General features: G+C 43.3%; 1 protein-coding gene across 1 annotated transcript in view; it reads left to right on the forward strand.

The window, feature by feature from the left end:
* The window catches only part of GRIN3A (glutamate ionotropic receptor NMDA type subunit 3A), an 816,603-nt gene that overhangs the window by 344,633 nt on the left and 457,359 nt on the right, over nucleotides 1–14,611 (forward strand). Inside the window, exon 3 of the mRNA XM_077250531.1 lies at nucleotides 11,622–12,226. Coding sequence (XP_077106646.1) covers nucleotides 11,622–12,226 — 605 coding nt within the window. The remainder of the gene's footprint in view (nucleotides 1–11,621; nucleotides 12,227–14,611) is intronic.

Genomic DNA, 14,611 nt, shown 5'->3' on the forward strand with positions numbered 1-14,611 from the left:
GGCGGGTGTTTTTCTCTGTGCAGCTAGCAGTACCGGGCACCAACTGGCGGCGTTAGAGCCCAGGGTCAGCAGGAGGAGGAGAGGGAGCAGAGTGTAGGCCGAAGCCTGCACTGGCGGCAGCTTTGTGTCCGCGTGGCTGTTGCAGGACACGATGCCGGCTACACAGCAGGGGAACAGCTGGCGGTGCTGAACCCCACTGATACATTGACGGGTGTTTTTCTCTGTGCAGCCAGCACTTCCGGACAGCAACTAGCGCTGTTGGAGCCCGGGCTCTGCAAATGGAGCAGAGTGTAGGCCGCAGCCTGCACTGGAGCAAGTTGAAAGGGAACCTTTAACCCCCCCCCCAGGCGTTTGTAGCTGAAAGAGCCATCTTGTACAGCACTAATGCTGGAAAACGTAAACTTAGCTCTTTTAATTATGGTCCTTGCACATGCTGAACCTAACACTTTTGAAATGTGTCCCCTCACACGGTTAAACCGTCCGGTCGGTGGAACTTTCCTTTGTCATGTGACGCAGCACAGCCGTCATTCTTACCCCCTTGGCGCCGTGCGCCTCCTCCTCAGCGTTGTTTGAATCTGTCCCGGAGTCTGCGCAGTTATGTTATCCCTTGGCCAGGCACACTTAGCGCTGTCCGTCTTCTGACATCATTTGGTGTCAGGATGGCTGCGCCTGTGCGGCCGCGCTGGACGAGATCCCGCCTCGCTGTGTCATCTAATGTAATCACTCTGCGGACCTGTGATCCATGGGCATGAGCAGTGCATATCCTCGCCTCTCACTCCCCTCCCTACGGCTTCTTCAGACTGTGCGGCGTCACGGCCGTGGCATGCTATTAGGGATCAGCTGACAGTCTGAAGAAGGCATAGGGAGATGAGTGAGAGGTGGAGGTTAAGATATGCACTGCTAATGTCCATGGATCACAGGTCCGCAGTGGGATTAAATCAGAAGACACTACGAGGCGGGATCTCGTCCAGCGCGGCCGCACAGGCGCAGCCATCCTGACACCAAATGATGTCAGAAGACGGGCAGCGCTATGTGTGCCTGGCCAAGGGATAACATAACAGCGCATACTCCGGGACAGATTCAAACAACGCTGAGGAGGAGGCACACGGCGCCAAGGGGGTGAGAATGACGGCTGTGCTGCGTCACATGACAAAGGAAAGTTCCACCGACCGGACGGTTTAACCGTGTGAGGGGACACATTTCATAAGTGTTAGGTTCAGCATGTGCAAGGAGCACCACGAAAAGAGGCACTTTTTCCCTTTGCATCATTACTGCTGCACAAGATGTCTCCTTCAGTAACAAATGCCTGGGGGGGGGACAGGTTCCCTTAAATTTAACTTGTTGTGCCTGCGTGGCGGTCGCAGGACACGTTGCCGTATACACAGCAGGGGAGCAGCAGGCAATACTGAACCCCAATAACACATTGGCGAGGTGTTTGGCTCTGTGCGGACAGCACTTCTGGACGGCAACTAGCGGTGTTGGAGCCCAGGGACAGGAGGAGGAGGTGGAGGAGATAGTAGGGATTGCCACACCCACAGCTGGGGAACAGCTGACGTTACTGAACCCCAATAACAGAGGAGGGACTGTTGGGACTGTGCGGACAGCACTTCTGGATGGCAACTAGCGGTGTTGGAGCCCAGGGACAGGAGGAGGAGGAGGTGGAGGAGATAGGAGGGATTGCCACACACACAGCTGGGGAACAGCTGACGTTACTGAACCCCAATAACAGAGGAGGGACTGTTGGGACTGTGCGGACAGCACTTCTGGACGGCAACTAGCGGTGTTGGGGCCCAGGGACAGGAGGAGGAGGTGGAGGAGATAGGAGGGATTGCCACACACACAGCTGGGGAACAGCTGACGTTACTGAACCCCAATAACAGAGGAGGGACTGTTGGGACTGTGCGGACAGCACTTCTGGATGGCAACTAGCGGTGTTGGAGCCCAGGGACAGGAGGAGGAGGAGGTGGAGGAGATATGAGGGATTGCCACACACACAGCTGGGGAACAGCTGACGTTACATGGAGACCGTGCAGACAGCCGTAAACGGCGCTGCAAGGCCCAAAAACCCTCCTCTACGTTATCCTATGTAGTGTTTTTCCACAAGTTAGCTGGAGACGGGTGGAAAGACACTAATAGGAATTTTTTGAAAAAATGTGCAGCAGCCTGCACTACTTAAAGCAAAAGGAAAATTGATTTTACGGTATGACGCAGTGAAGAACCCTGAGCTGGAGACAACCAGGCTATGGCTGCTCACAGACTACAGGGTGAGCTTCAGTCACACGGAGACCGTGCAGACAGCCGTAAACAGCGCTGCAAGGCCCAAAAACCCTCCTCTACGTTATCCTATGTAGTGTTTTTCCACAAGTTAGCTGGAGACGGGTGGAAAGACACTAATAGGAATTTTTTGAAAAAATGTGCAGCAGCCTGCACTACTTAAAGCAAAAGGAAAATTGATTTTACGGTATGACGCAGTGAAGAACCCTGAGCTGGAGACAACCAGGCTATGGCTGCTCACAGACTACAGGGCGAGCTTCAGTCACACGGAGACCGTGCAGACAGCCGTAAATGGCGCTGCAAGGCCCAAAAACCCTCCTCTACGCTATCCTATGTAGTGTTTTTCCACAAGTTAGCTGGAGACGGGTGGAAAGACACTAATAGGAATTTTTTGAAAAAATGTGCAGCAGCCTGCACTACTTAAAACAAAAGGAAAATTGATTTTACGGTATGACGCAGTGAAGAACCCTGAGCTGGAGACAACCAGGCTATGGCTGCTCACAGACTACAGGGCGAGCTGCAGTCACACGGAGACCGTGCAGACAGCCGTAAACGGCGCTGCAAGGCCCAAAAACCCTCCTCTACGTTATCCTATGTAGTGTTTTTCCACAAGTTAGCTGGAGACGGGTGGAAAGACACTAATAGGAATTTTTTGAAAAAATGAGCAGCAGACTACACTACTTGAAAAAAAAAAAAAAAAAAAAAGAACAGTATGAGGCAATGAACCACCCTCCCTGAACTGAATACAACCAGCTATGGATGGCCTATGGCTGCACTCAGACTAGAGAGTGGGCTGCACTCACACACACACACACACAGACCTTGCAGATCGCTGTGAAAACAGCGCTACAAGGCAAAAGCAAGGTGATTATTAGGTGAACACAGCGGTTGCTAAATTAGCCTTTGAAAAGCACAAAGAAGCAAATCGCTATCTCTAAATTGGCCCTCAGTCAGCAAACAGCGTCCTGTCACTAACTGAATTCACAGCAGAGTGAGCGCAAAATGGCGCCAGCGACTTTTAAACTGCATCATGACATCATTTCAGCAGCCAATCACAGCCTTGCCAGTAGTTTCAGGCCCTCCATGCTGAACAGGATGTGCCCACACTTGGAATCATTCTCATTGGCTGAGTTCGTACAAATTTGTGCAGTTTGAATCCTGGGAACTTCCGATTCCGGTATCCGATACGCGGCAAGTATCGGATCTCGGTATCGGAATTCCGATACCGCTAAGTATCGGCCGATACCCGATACTTGCGGTATCGGAATGCTCAACACTAGTCACTGATTATTCAATGACCTGCCTCCTTTTTAAAATTCCACAATGCCACCATGATTGTGAAGACAGCATGTGCGCACTGAGACTCAGCGTCCTGTGTGTAGGACTTCAATAAAATGGTGCCAAATGTAACATGGTAACATGATTATTAAGGTTGAAGGAAGACTTTAAATCCATCTAGTTCAACCCATAGCCTAACCTAACATGCCCTAACATGTTGATCCAGAGGAAGGCAAAAAAAAACTCATGTGTCAAAGAGTAAGCTCCAGATTGGGGAAAAAAATTCCTTCCCGACTCCACATACGGCAATCAGACTAGTTCCCGGGATCAACACCCTATCAAGGAATCTAGTATATATACCCTGTAACATTATACTTTTGAAGAAAGGCATCTAGTTCCCTCTTAAATTTAAGTAATGAATCACTAATTACAACATCATACGGCAGAGAGTTCCATAGTCTCACTGCTCTTACAGTAAAGAATCCGCGTCTGTTATTATGCTTAAACCTTCTTTCCTCCAGATGTAGAGGATGCCCCCTTGTCCCTGTCTCAGGTCTATGATTAAAAAGATCATCAGAAAGGTCTTTGTACTGTCCCCTCATATATTTAAACATTAAAATAAGATCACCCCTTAGTAGTGTTGAGCGATACCTTCCGATACTCAAAAGTATCGGTATCGGATGGTATCGGCCGATATCCAAAAAATATCGGATATCGCCGATACCGATACCCGATACCAATGCAAGTCAATGGGACACAAGTATCGGAAGGTATCCTGGATGGTTCCCATGTTCTGAAGGAGAGGAAACTCTCCCTGGGATCCATATTCATGTAAAAAATAAAGAATTAAAATAAAAGATATGGATATACTCACCCATCCGGCGGCCCCTGGACCTTACCGATGTAACCGGCAGCCTCCGTTCCTAAGAATGAGGAGTTTAGGACCTTCGATGACGTCGCGGCTTGTGATTGGTCGCGTGACCGCTCATGTGACAGCTCATGTGACCGCTCACGCGACATCATCGCAGGTCCTAAACTCCTCATTCTTAGGAACGGAGGCTGCCGGTTACATCGTTAAGGTACAGGGGCCGCCGGACGGGTGAGTATATCCATATTTTTTATTTTAATTCTTTATTTTTTACATGAATATGGATCCCAGGACCTGAAGGAGAGTCTCCTCTCCTCCAGACCCTGGGAACCATACACTGGGAACTTCCGATTCCGATTTCCGATATCACAAAAATATCGGAACTCGGTATCGGAATTCCGATACAGCAAATATCGGCCGATACCCGATACTTGCGGTATCGGAATGCTCAACACTACCCCTTAGTCTTCGTTTTTCCAAACTAAACAGCCCCAAGTGTAATAATCTATCTTGGTATTGCAGACCCCCCAGTCCTCTAATAACATTGGTCGCTCTTCTCTGCACCCTCTAGTTCAGCTATGTCTTTCTTATACACCGGAGACCAGAACTGTACACAGTATATGAAGTGTGGTCGAATTAGTGACATGTATAGAGGTAAAATTATGTTCTCCTCATGAGCATCTATGCTTCTTTTAATGCATCCCATTATTTTATTTGACTTTGTAGCAGCTGCCTGACACTGGCCACTAAATGCGAGTTTGTCGTCCGCCCATACACCCAGGTCTTTTTCATTGATGGATTTGCCCTGAGTTTTAGAGTTAAGCTCATAGTTATACATCTTATTACTTCTACCCAAGTGCATGACCTTACATTTATCCTCATTAAAGCTCATTTGCCATTTATCAGCCCAAGCTTCTAGTTTACATAAATCATCCTGTAATATAAAATTGTCCTCTTCTGTGTTGATTACCCTGCAGAGTTTAGTGTCATCTGCAAATATTGAAATTCTACTCTGCATGCCCCCTGCAAGGTCATTAATAAATATGTTAAAAAGAAGAGGGCCCAATACTGACCCCTGTGGTACCCCACTGCTAACTGCGACCCAGTCCAAGTGTGCTCCATTAATAACCACCCTTTCTTTCCTATCCCTGAGCCAGCTCTTAACCCACTTACACATATTTTCCCCTATCCCCATTATTCTCATTTTATGTATCAACCTTTTGCGTGGCACCATATCAAAAGCTTTTGAAAAGTTCATATAAACTATGTCCACTGGGTTCCCTTGGTCCAGTCCAGAACTTACCTCTTCATAGAAATTGATCAGATTAGTCTGACAGGAACGGTCCCTAGTAAACCCATGTTGATATTGGGTCATGAGGTTATTCCTCTTCAGATACTCCAGCATAGCATCCTTTAGAATACCCTCCAGGATTTTACCCACAGTAGAGGTTAACCCCTTTCTGACCTCGGACAGGATTGTACGTCCGAGGTCAGAACCCCTGCTTTGATGCGGGCTCCGGCGGTGAGCCCGCATCAAAGCCGGGACATGTCAGCTATTTTGAACAGCTGACATGTGCCCACAATAGCGGTGGGTGAAATCGCGATTCACCCACCGCTATTAACTAGTTAAATGTCGCTGTCAAACGCAGACAGCGGCATTTAACCGGCGCTTCCGGCTGGGTGGCCGGAAATGAGAGCATCGCTGACCCCCGTCACATGATCGGGGTCAGCGATGCTTCTGCAGAGTAACCATAGAGGTCCTTGGTTACTGATCGCCGGTAGCTGTGAGCGCCACCCTGTGGCCGGCGCTCATAGCACACCTGCATTTCTGCTGCATAGCAGCGATCTGATGATCGCTACTATGTAGCAGAGCCGATCGCGTTGTGCCAGCTTTTAGCCTCCTATGGAGGCTATTGAAGCATGGCAAAAGTAAAAAAAAAAAGTAAAAAAAAATGTGAAAAAAATATAAAATATGAAAGTTTAAATCAACCCCCTTTTGCCCCATTCAAAATAAATCAATTAAAAAAATATCGAACCTACACATATTTGGTATCGCCGCATTCAAAATCGCCCGATCTATCAATAAAAAAAGCATTAAGCTGATCACTAAACAGCATAGTGAGAAAAAAATTAGAAACGCCAGAATTACGTTTCATTGGTCGCCTCGACATTGCATTAAAATGCAATAACCGGCGATCAAAAGAACGTATTTGCACCAAAATGGTATCATTAGAAACGCCAGCTCGGCACGCAAAAAATAAGTCCTCAACCGACCCCAGATCATGAAAAGTGGAGACGCTACGGGTATCGGAAAATGGCACAATTTTTATTTTTTTTTTAGCAAAGTTTGGAATTTTTTTTCACCACTTAAAAAATAACCTAGTCATGTTTGGTGTCTATGAACTCGTAATGACCTGGGGAATCATATTGGCAGGTCACTTTTAGCATTTAGTGAACCTTGTAAAAAAGCCAAACAAAAAACTAGTGGGACTGCACTTTTTTTGCAATTTCACCGCACTTGGAATTTTTTTCCCATTTTCTAGTACACGACATAAAAAAGTTATGGCTCTGGGAAGGAGGGGAGCGAAAAACGAACACGGAAAAATGGAAAATCCCAAGGTCATGAAGGGGTTAAGCTTACTGGCCTATAATTTCCAAGTTCAGTTTTTGTCCCCTTTTTGAATATTGGCACCACATTTTCTATACGCCAGTCCTCTGGTACAGACCCTGTTATTATGGAGTCTTTAAAGATTAAAAATAATGGTCTATCAATGACTGTACTTAATTCCTGCAGTACTCGGGGGTGTATCCCATCCAGGTCCGGAGATTTGTCAATTTTAGTGATTTTTAGATGCCGCCATACTTCCTGCTGGGTTAAGCCGGTAATGGGGAATTTTTGTTATCACTGATCATATTGTCTGCCATTGAATTTTCTTGTGTAAATACTGATGAAAAAAAAGTCATTTAGCATATTGGCTTTTTCCTCATCCTCATCCACCATTTCACCCAGACTATTTTTAAGTGGGCCAACACTATCATTTTTTAGTTTCTTACTATTTACGTAGTTACAGAACATTTTGGGATTATTTTTACTCTCTCTGGCAATGAGTCTCTCTGTCTCAATCTTTGCTGCCTTGATTTGCTTTTTACAGAATTTATTTAATTTTCTGTATTTATTTAATGCCTCCTCACTACCTACTTCCTTTAATTCTCTAAATGCTTTCTTTTTGTCACTTATTGCACCCCTTACAGCTCTATTTAGCCATATTGGTTTCCCCCTATTTCTAGTATGTTTATTCCCATACTGTATATACTGTGCACAGGTCCTATCCAGGATGCCAATAAACGTCTCCCATTTTCTCTGTGTATTTTTATGTCTCAGGATATCGTCCCAGTTAATTGCACCAAGATCCTCTCTCATCCGTTGAAAATTTGCCCTCCTGAAGTTTAGTGTCCTCGTCACCCCTCTACTACACATCTTATTAAAGGATACATGAAAACTTATTTTGTGATCACTATTCCCCAAGTGACCCCCAACCCTTATATTTGATATGTGGTCTGGCCTGTTGGTTAATATTAGGTCTAGCAGTGCACCCCTTCTTGTTGGGTCCTGAACCAGTTGTAAAAGGTAATTGTCTCTCATAGTTGTCAAAAACCGATTACCTTTGCTGGAACTGCAGGTTTCTGTTCCCCAATCTATTTCAGGGTAGTTGAAGTCCCCCATAATAATGACTTCTCCTTGAGTCGCAGCTTCATCTATTTGCTTTATGAGGAGATTCTCATGTGGCGCATGTGGTGATCTGTGGCGCATGCACAGATCAAGGTTTTGGCTAGGTGAAATATTGACTGAGCCAAAATCTCAATCTGCCCATGTGTTGCCTGTGGTGCCATTTTACTGAAGTCCTGCATCCAGAATGTCGACTCACACTACGCAATCGCTGCCCGCACAATGATGGCGGCGGGACAGAATTTTAAAAAGGAGGCAGGTCACTGAATAGTCAATAATGCTTCTGTACAAGAAGCAGATGAAGCTGATGGGGGATGGAGAAACAGAAGAAGACCCTGCCCCACGTCCTGCCCGAAAACACACAGAAGACGTAATGTTCTGTAAACTTCAAAAGCTTAATATCCATCAGCCACTGCGCAGATCCCTTCACATCAGGTATCAGATTATTCAGCATCACAGTGCTATTATGGCCATGCCTTTAGCTTATAGGGCTAAATCCTCCTGATAGGTTCTCTTTATACTGCAAGTTTTGTTGAATGTGTCAAGTATTATTAGCACAGTAGTACATTTCTTAGAAAATTCAAAAGAAGCGATTTACTAATTAGCCATTGTACAACCTACAACATTTTCTCATTCAAATAAAAGGTCCACATTAATATATACAAATTATAGTGGTAAGTGAGCAAGTAATGGGAATCTCTAATTATAGAATACCCTATGAAAGAGATTTTACAGTTTCGGAAAACCCTTTTCCCCCGCTACAATTTGTATAGAAAAAAAGTTTTGGCTACAGTGCTTTCAAAGTTACATCAGACAACAACAGACAACGGGAGCAGCAACAGAGACTCAGCGCTGAATCCAGAGAGTGATTAAAGTGATTTAACAGCAGCCAAGGAGCAGGAGTTTTCTGAAACAGAAAAAAACCCTTTAACTAATGCCGTGATAACATAATTTGTTTTTAAAGTTACCCTTGTGGAAATCAGCAGTTTCAGTGGAAGCCAGGATATGAACTTTTATCACTGTGACGCTCTGCTTTTTCTAGGTCATCTGGGCAGAGCTACAGCAATGAACAGTGGCTGTAATCAGTGTCTTGGCTGCTATTATGCCCACTGTTTTTGATTGACATCCTTCTCATCACATACATAATTCCTAACATTTGAAAATTATTAATGTATTCTGAAGCCACCATGTCAGAAGAATGCTCGTTAAGGCTATGGGTTTGATGGAAGCTCCTGCTTTTACCATATAATTTACAGTAACGGAGATACATGTCTGGGTCACTCTAAAAGCTGATTGCCACGAAATGCTGTGATTTTATTAGAATACTAAAATGTTGTAATATTTCTCTTGCGAATGGATGGCAGCCGATAGGTAGGATACTTGTGACTGAATTTACTGCATTTACTTTTTGCAGAGTTAGTTAACAGGTTTTCCATTGCTAAGATATCGATGATCTATCCTTAGTATCTGATCATGGTGATCTTACACATTGACCCCATTACTGATAAGCTGTTTGCAGTGGTCAGATAAAAGCAGTGGACCAAGGTGAACTCCTGAGTCTTGTCACACTGTTTAGTGGCCGATGCTGAGTATTCCAAATTTGAATTGGAGATATTCTACAGTATCGGGAAGTGACTGCCAAACTATGTGATGGATCTACATTGTTCCACTCCTTTCACTGTTTATATTGAGCCAGTGACAGAGCTGGTGTCAGTTGACCAATGGTGATGTCAGATGTCAGACCCTCGCCTAGTTCATATTGATGACTTATTCCAAGAATAAGTCATCAATACCATTGTAATGAATCACTTTCAAGTGGCTAGTAATTGCTGGGAAATGTTCATTAAAGGAGCAGGTTAGTCACAAGATTTTATCTATAAATGGGCTAAAAAATAGTGTCTTGGGGAATAAACCAATATACTTCAATTATATAAGGTTTCCTGATCTGGAGATATTGATTCAAGGTCCTTGATGATCCACTTCTAGTTGTGCACCACACGGTAGAGTTTACTTGTGGGCACACCATCAGTGCTGTCCGTATGGGGGGATGGTTGACAAACCTATTTCACTACCTAAGCTAATTTTTTGTAATGTCACAGCCCATGTATAGAGAAGGGAACAAACATTAATATAAATTAAATATATTAATAAAATGAGAAGTTAGCCAACTCCCTTGATGCAAATCTCAGATCTTGTACCAAAACAGGAGACTGCCCCCCATGTTAAGAGCCAGAACAATAGTTATTGAAGAATAAGTTAAGGATATTTGTAAGATATGTAGCTTACAATTTATAACATTTATCACAATATTTTTAACTGGACAAACCTTTTACTTTATTAGCAAAATTATTCATCCCAAGTTATGGGTCTTCCTCCACTACTGGATCATATGGAGTTATTTTTCCTAGGCCAGGCCTTATTTCTTCATGTAATAATCTTGTATTATTTGTATACAATTTGAAAATGTTTGTTAAGGAACACTTTGCAAGAATGTTAAGCAATTATTGAGTATTCCTACGACATATGATGAATTAAAGAAGTTGTCTATGTGAGTAAAGCCATTTTTAGATACATTGATGCTGACACATTCTTTATTAGCTAAAGTGTTGAATGGCTGCAAATTTCTCTTGAGAACCCCAAACATCCATGCGTTCCATGGACAGGCAATTCATTTTAATGGGTACCATGTAATGCTTTATTTCTCCTGTGGTGACACTGAAGAAAAATTAACATTTGCTACCAGATTCCCCTTCAAATTACATTTAATTGCTGAGGGTCCCAGCAGGGGGGACACCCTGTAATCAGCTTTTATACATAGAAAAGCTAGTGAAATTGGAGAATTCTTCTAAATATGCACATATAAGTGATGAAATATAATATCCTTTGTTGATAAATGGTGGTCCTGATAATAAATTCGGCAATATTTTGTAAGCCAGAAGTTAATTTTTGTGTTAATTTTCCCAAATTTTTTTTCTTTAGCAAGCTACAGTTGAAAACATTTTTTAATATTTTAACTGGTTTTACAGCTGTAGTCTCCAAAAAGTGACTGTGAAATGTAAGATGGAATAATACAATACGTTTGGACATCGGCAAATGATGTGGAAACATTGGTACAAATGAGCTGTTATATATAATCTAAGACTAGCATTGAAGTGAAATTTATGCTGTAGTCAGTTTTTAGCCTTTGAATCCTGGCCAGAGCCTTGACTGATGCTTAAAAGCAAAGAATGGATACTTTGATAGATAGACTCCTCAGTGCTTAGCACTCTTTCGTTTGATGTAGTGTGAAAGTGGCTTCCAACAATTTAATGACAACAAAACTGAGCTCTGATCTTAGGAAAGTTGACTCATAGAAGCAAACTGTGCCATGTATTTTAATGAAGGGTTGCTTGCAGTTTAAATGTAGAGATAAAATAATAAAGAATTGCATTTCCAAACTAAAAACCTTAACATTTGCTTTTTCTTTCAATGCAGAATCCTCTTCACCTGCAGCTCAGCATTGAAAATTCCCTAACGTCAAATGCCGATGTCACGCTCTCCATCCTTACAATGAACAACTGGTACAACTATAGCATACTCCTATGCCAAGAAGACTGGAATATTACAGATTTTCTCATTCTGGCACAGAATAATTCTAGGTTTCATCTTGGATTAATTTTAAATATTACTATAAATCTCACACTGACAAATGACATTATCAGCTATCTACAATATAACCTGGACAGTATAAAGGACACCACGTCCACTATTGTTATGTTTGGCTGTGATATGGAAGACACAAGACGAATTTTTGAAACAACTACGCAATATGGAATAATATTACCAGAATTTTATTGGATTTTTGGAGACTCGCAGAATGTTGATGAACTTAGGACTGAAGGATTACCGTTAGGTCTGATTGCTCATGGAACAACTGCTGCTTCCTACTTTGAACACTATGTGCAGGATGCAATGGAATTAATAGCCAGAGCCGTTGCCACTGCGACAATGGATCAACCAGAGTTGGCTCTTATTCCCAGCACAATGAACTGCATGAACAGAGACAGTCTGAATCTTACTTCTGGGCAATACTTATCCAGGTATGGCTTTATAGTGTGCTACCTTGTAGTCCCACAATTTTATAAAAGTAATCGGCAGATATTAGGATTGAGCAAGTATAAAATAATGAGTACAACAGAAAAAGAGCACGCCAATCAAAGTTTTTATCCTCTTAATGTATTGCAATCATCATATTATATAACAATGTGTACAATTGCTAATTTTTAGAGATGGGTGAACCCAAACAGTAAAGTTTGTCGTCCATACTGAACACTTACTGTTCTGACACTGAGTGTTAGTCATGATGTCATGTGCATGACAGCGCGGCAAACAACATTTCTGATCGGTGGTGAAATCATTACTGCCGGTCAGAGAGCCATGGTTCCCATGCTGTCAAAAGACAGCGTGAGTGGGCAGCTGTGATCGGAGATATAAAGATTTCCCCATTTTTTACAATCATCCTTGCTAAAGAAGACAGCTGGGGGCTGGTATTCTCAGGCTGGTAAGGGGCCATGGGTATTCACCCCAGCCTAAAAATGGCAGGCCATTTGCCAATTCTGGCACTTTGACCGGCTCTTCCCACTTGACCTGTAGTGGTGGCAAGTGGGGTTAATATTTGTGGGGTTGTCTGGTGACATCAAGCCCACGGATTATTAATGGTAGAGATTTGTCTATGAGACACTTATCCATTGCTAATCCTATAGTTGTATGGTAAATAAACACACAGCCAGAATAAAGTCTTTTATTTGAAATAAACTTTTTTATTTAAAAATAACAATCACAGTTATACTCACCTAACATCTAATTCCACTGAATCCCTCGTCTCCTGTGGCATCACCTCGTTAGCAGTGATGCCATCGAGGTTACATCCAGTCACTGAAGTTGCGTTCCCAGCCGGGCTGAACTGCGCTGACCTCGGTGAGATCCCCGCTAGCACCGTGAGAAAGTCTCACAAAATAAGAAAATCTCACGGTGCTAGCGGGGATCTCACCGAGGTCCCCCCAGTTCAGCTCGGTGAGTATAACTGTGTTTGTTATTTACCATACAACTATAGAATTAGTAATGGATGTGTCTCTTATAGACACCTCTCCATTAGTAATCCATGGACTTGTTGTCAGTGGACAATACAAAAGTTACATCAACCCTACAAATATTAACCCCACTTGCCACCACTACAGGGCAAGTGAGAAGAGCCAAGAAAAATGCCAGAATTGGTGTATTTAATAGATGCGTTGTTTCTGGGCAGCTGTGGGCTGCTATATTTAGGCTGGGTGGGCCATTATACATGGCCCCTTACCAGCCTGAGAGTACCAGCCTCCAGCTGTCTGCATTAGCAAGGCTGGTTGTCAAAAATGAGGGTATACCATGCCATTTTTTTAAATTAATTATTTCAATAATTTAAAAATACGGCATGGGGACCTCTCTATTCTTGATAAGCAGCCTTGCTGAAGCTGACAGCTGGGGGTTGCAGCCCCCAGCTGTGAGTTTTGCTTTTCTGGTTATAAAAAATACAGGGGAATCCATGCATTTTTTTTGTTATTTATTTACAGCTCAGGAACCAGCTGATGACTTCTCTCACCAGCAACTCCTGCTCTCGCTGTTATCAGCAGCAGCCAGTGTCAGCTGATGGGAGTGGTAGTCCAATTGGCTGACACCAGTGACCGGAGGTATACTTTATACCTCTGATCATAGCTGTGTGCTCATGCTGCCTTTTGACAGCGTAACCATGGCTCTCTGACCGGCGGTGAGTATTTCACCACCGTTCAGAAGCATTGTTTGCCGCGCTGTCATGCACATGACAGCAAGGAAAACGCTGGATGTTCGGGCCCCTCATTCAAGTGAATGGGGTCTGGGTTCAGATTCTGGTCTGGTACTGTTCTGGTACCCGAACCCAAACTTTTTGTAACTGTACAGTCGAACCTGCCAAACTCAAACATCCAGGTGTCCGCTCATCTCTACTCATTTTGCTTTTCTACCCAATTAATTCTTTTTTCTCTGCTCTTTTCCCTGCATGAGTCATCTCCATCTTCAACTCCCGACCTAGCTGCTCCGCTCCTCCACCCTGCCAGGGACATTGCAGTGATGTAGAATTGTAGTTCTAATGATGGCTGATGCACAGAAAAGAAACTCCATATTTCTTCATAGAGGTTATAATAACAATTATACTTTTGTAGCCAGTTTTTATTCACATGATGTCATAGAGCTAATGGAAAAGAGAAGAAGTAGCTGGGTAGAAGGGCAAAATGAGCAATTGTAAGTACATGGTGCTATAAAGTATGATGACTGAAATCTATTAAGAGGATAAACATTCTGATGGAAGTGTTTCTTTCAGAAATATATTACTATACTGCAAGAGAAAAAAATAGAAAAAAGGAGGACGGGCACAAAAAAACCCCATGATATGTATGTATGTTGTCAGAGCAACA

The sequence above is a fragment of the Ranitomeya variabilis genome, chromosome 1 (genome assembly GCF_051348905.1).
Source record: "Ranitomeya variabilis isolate aRanVar5 chromosome 1, aRanVar5.hap1, whole genome shotgun sequence".
NCBI classification, from domain to species: domain Eukaryota; kingdom Metazoa; phylum Chordata; class Amphibia; order Anura; family Dendrobatidae; genus Ranitomeya; species Ranitomeya variabilis.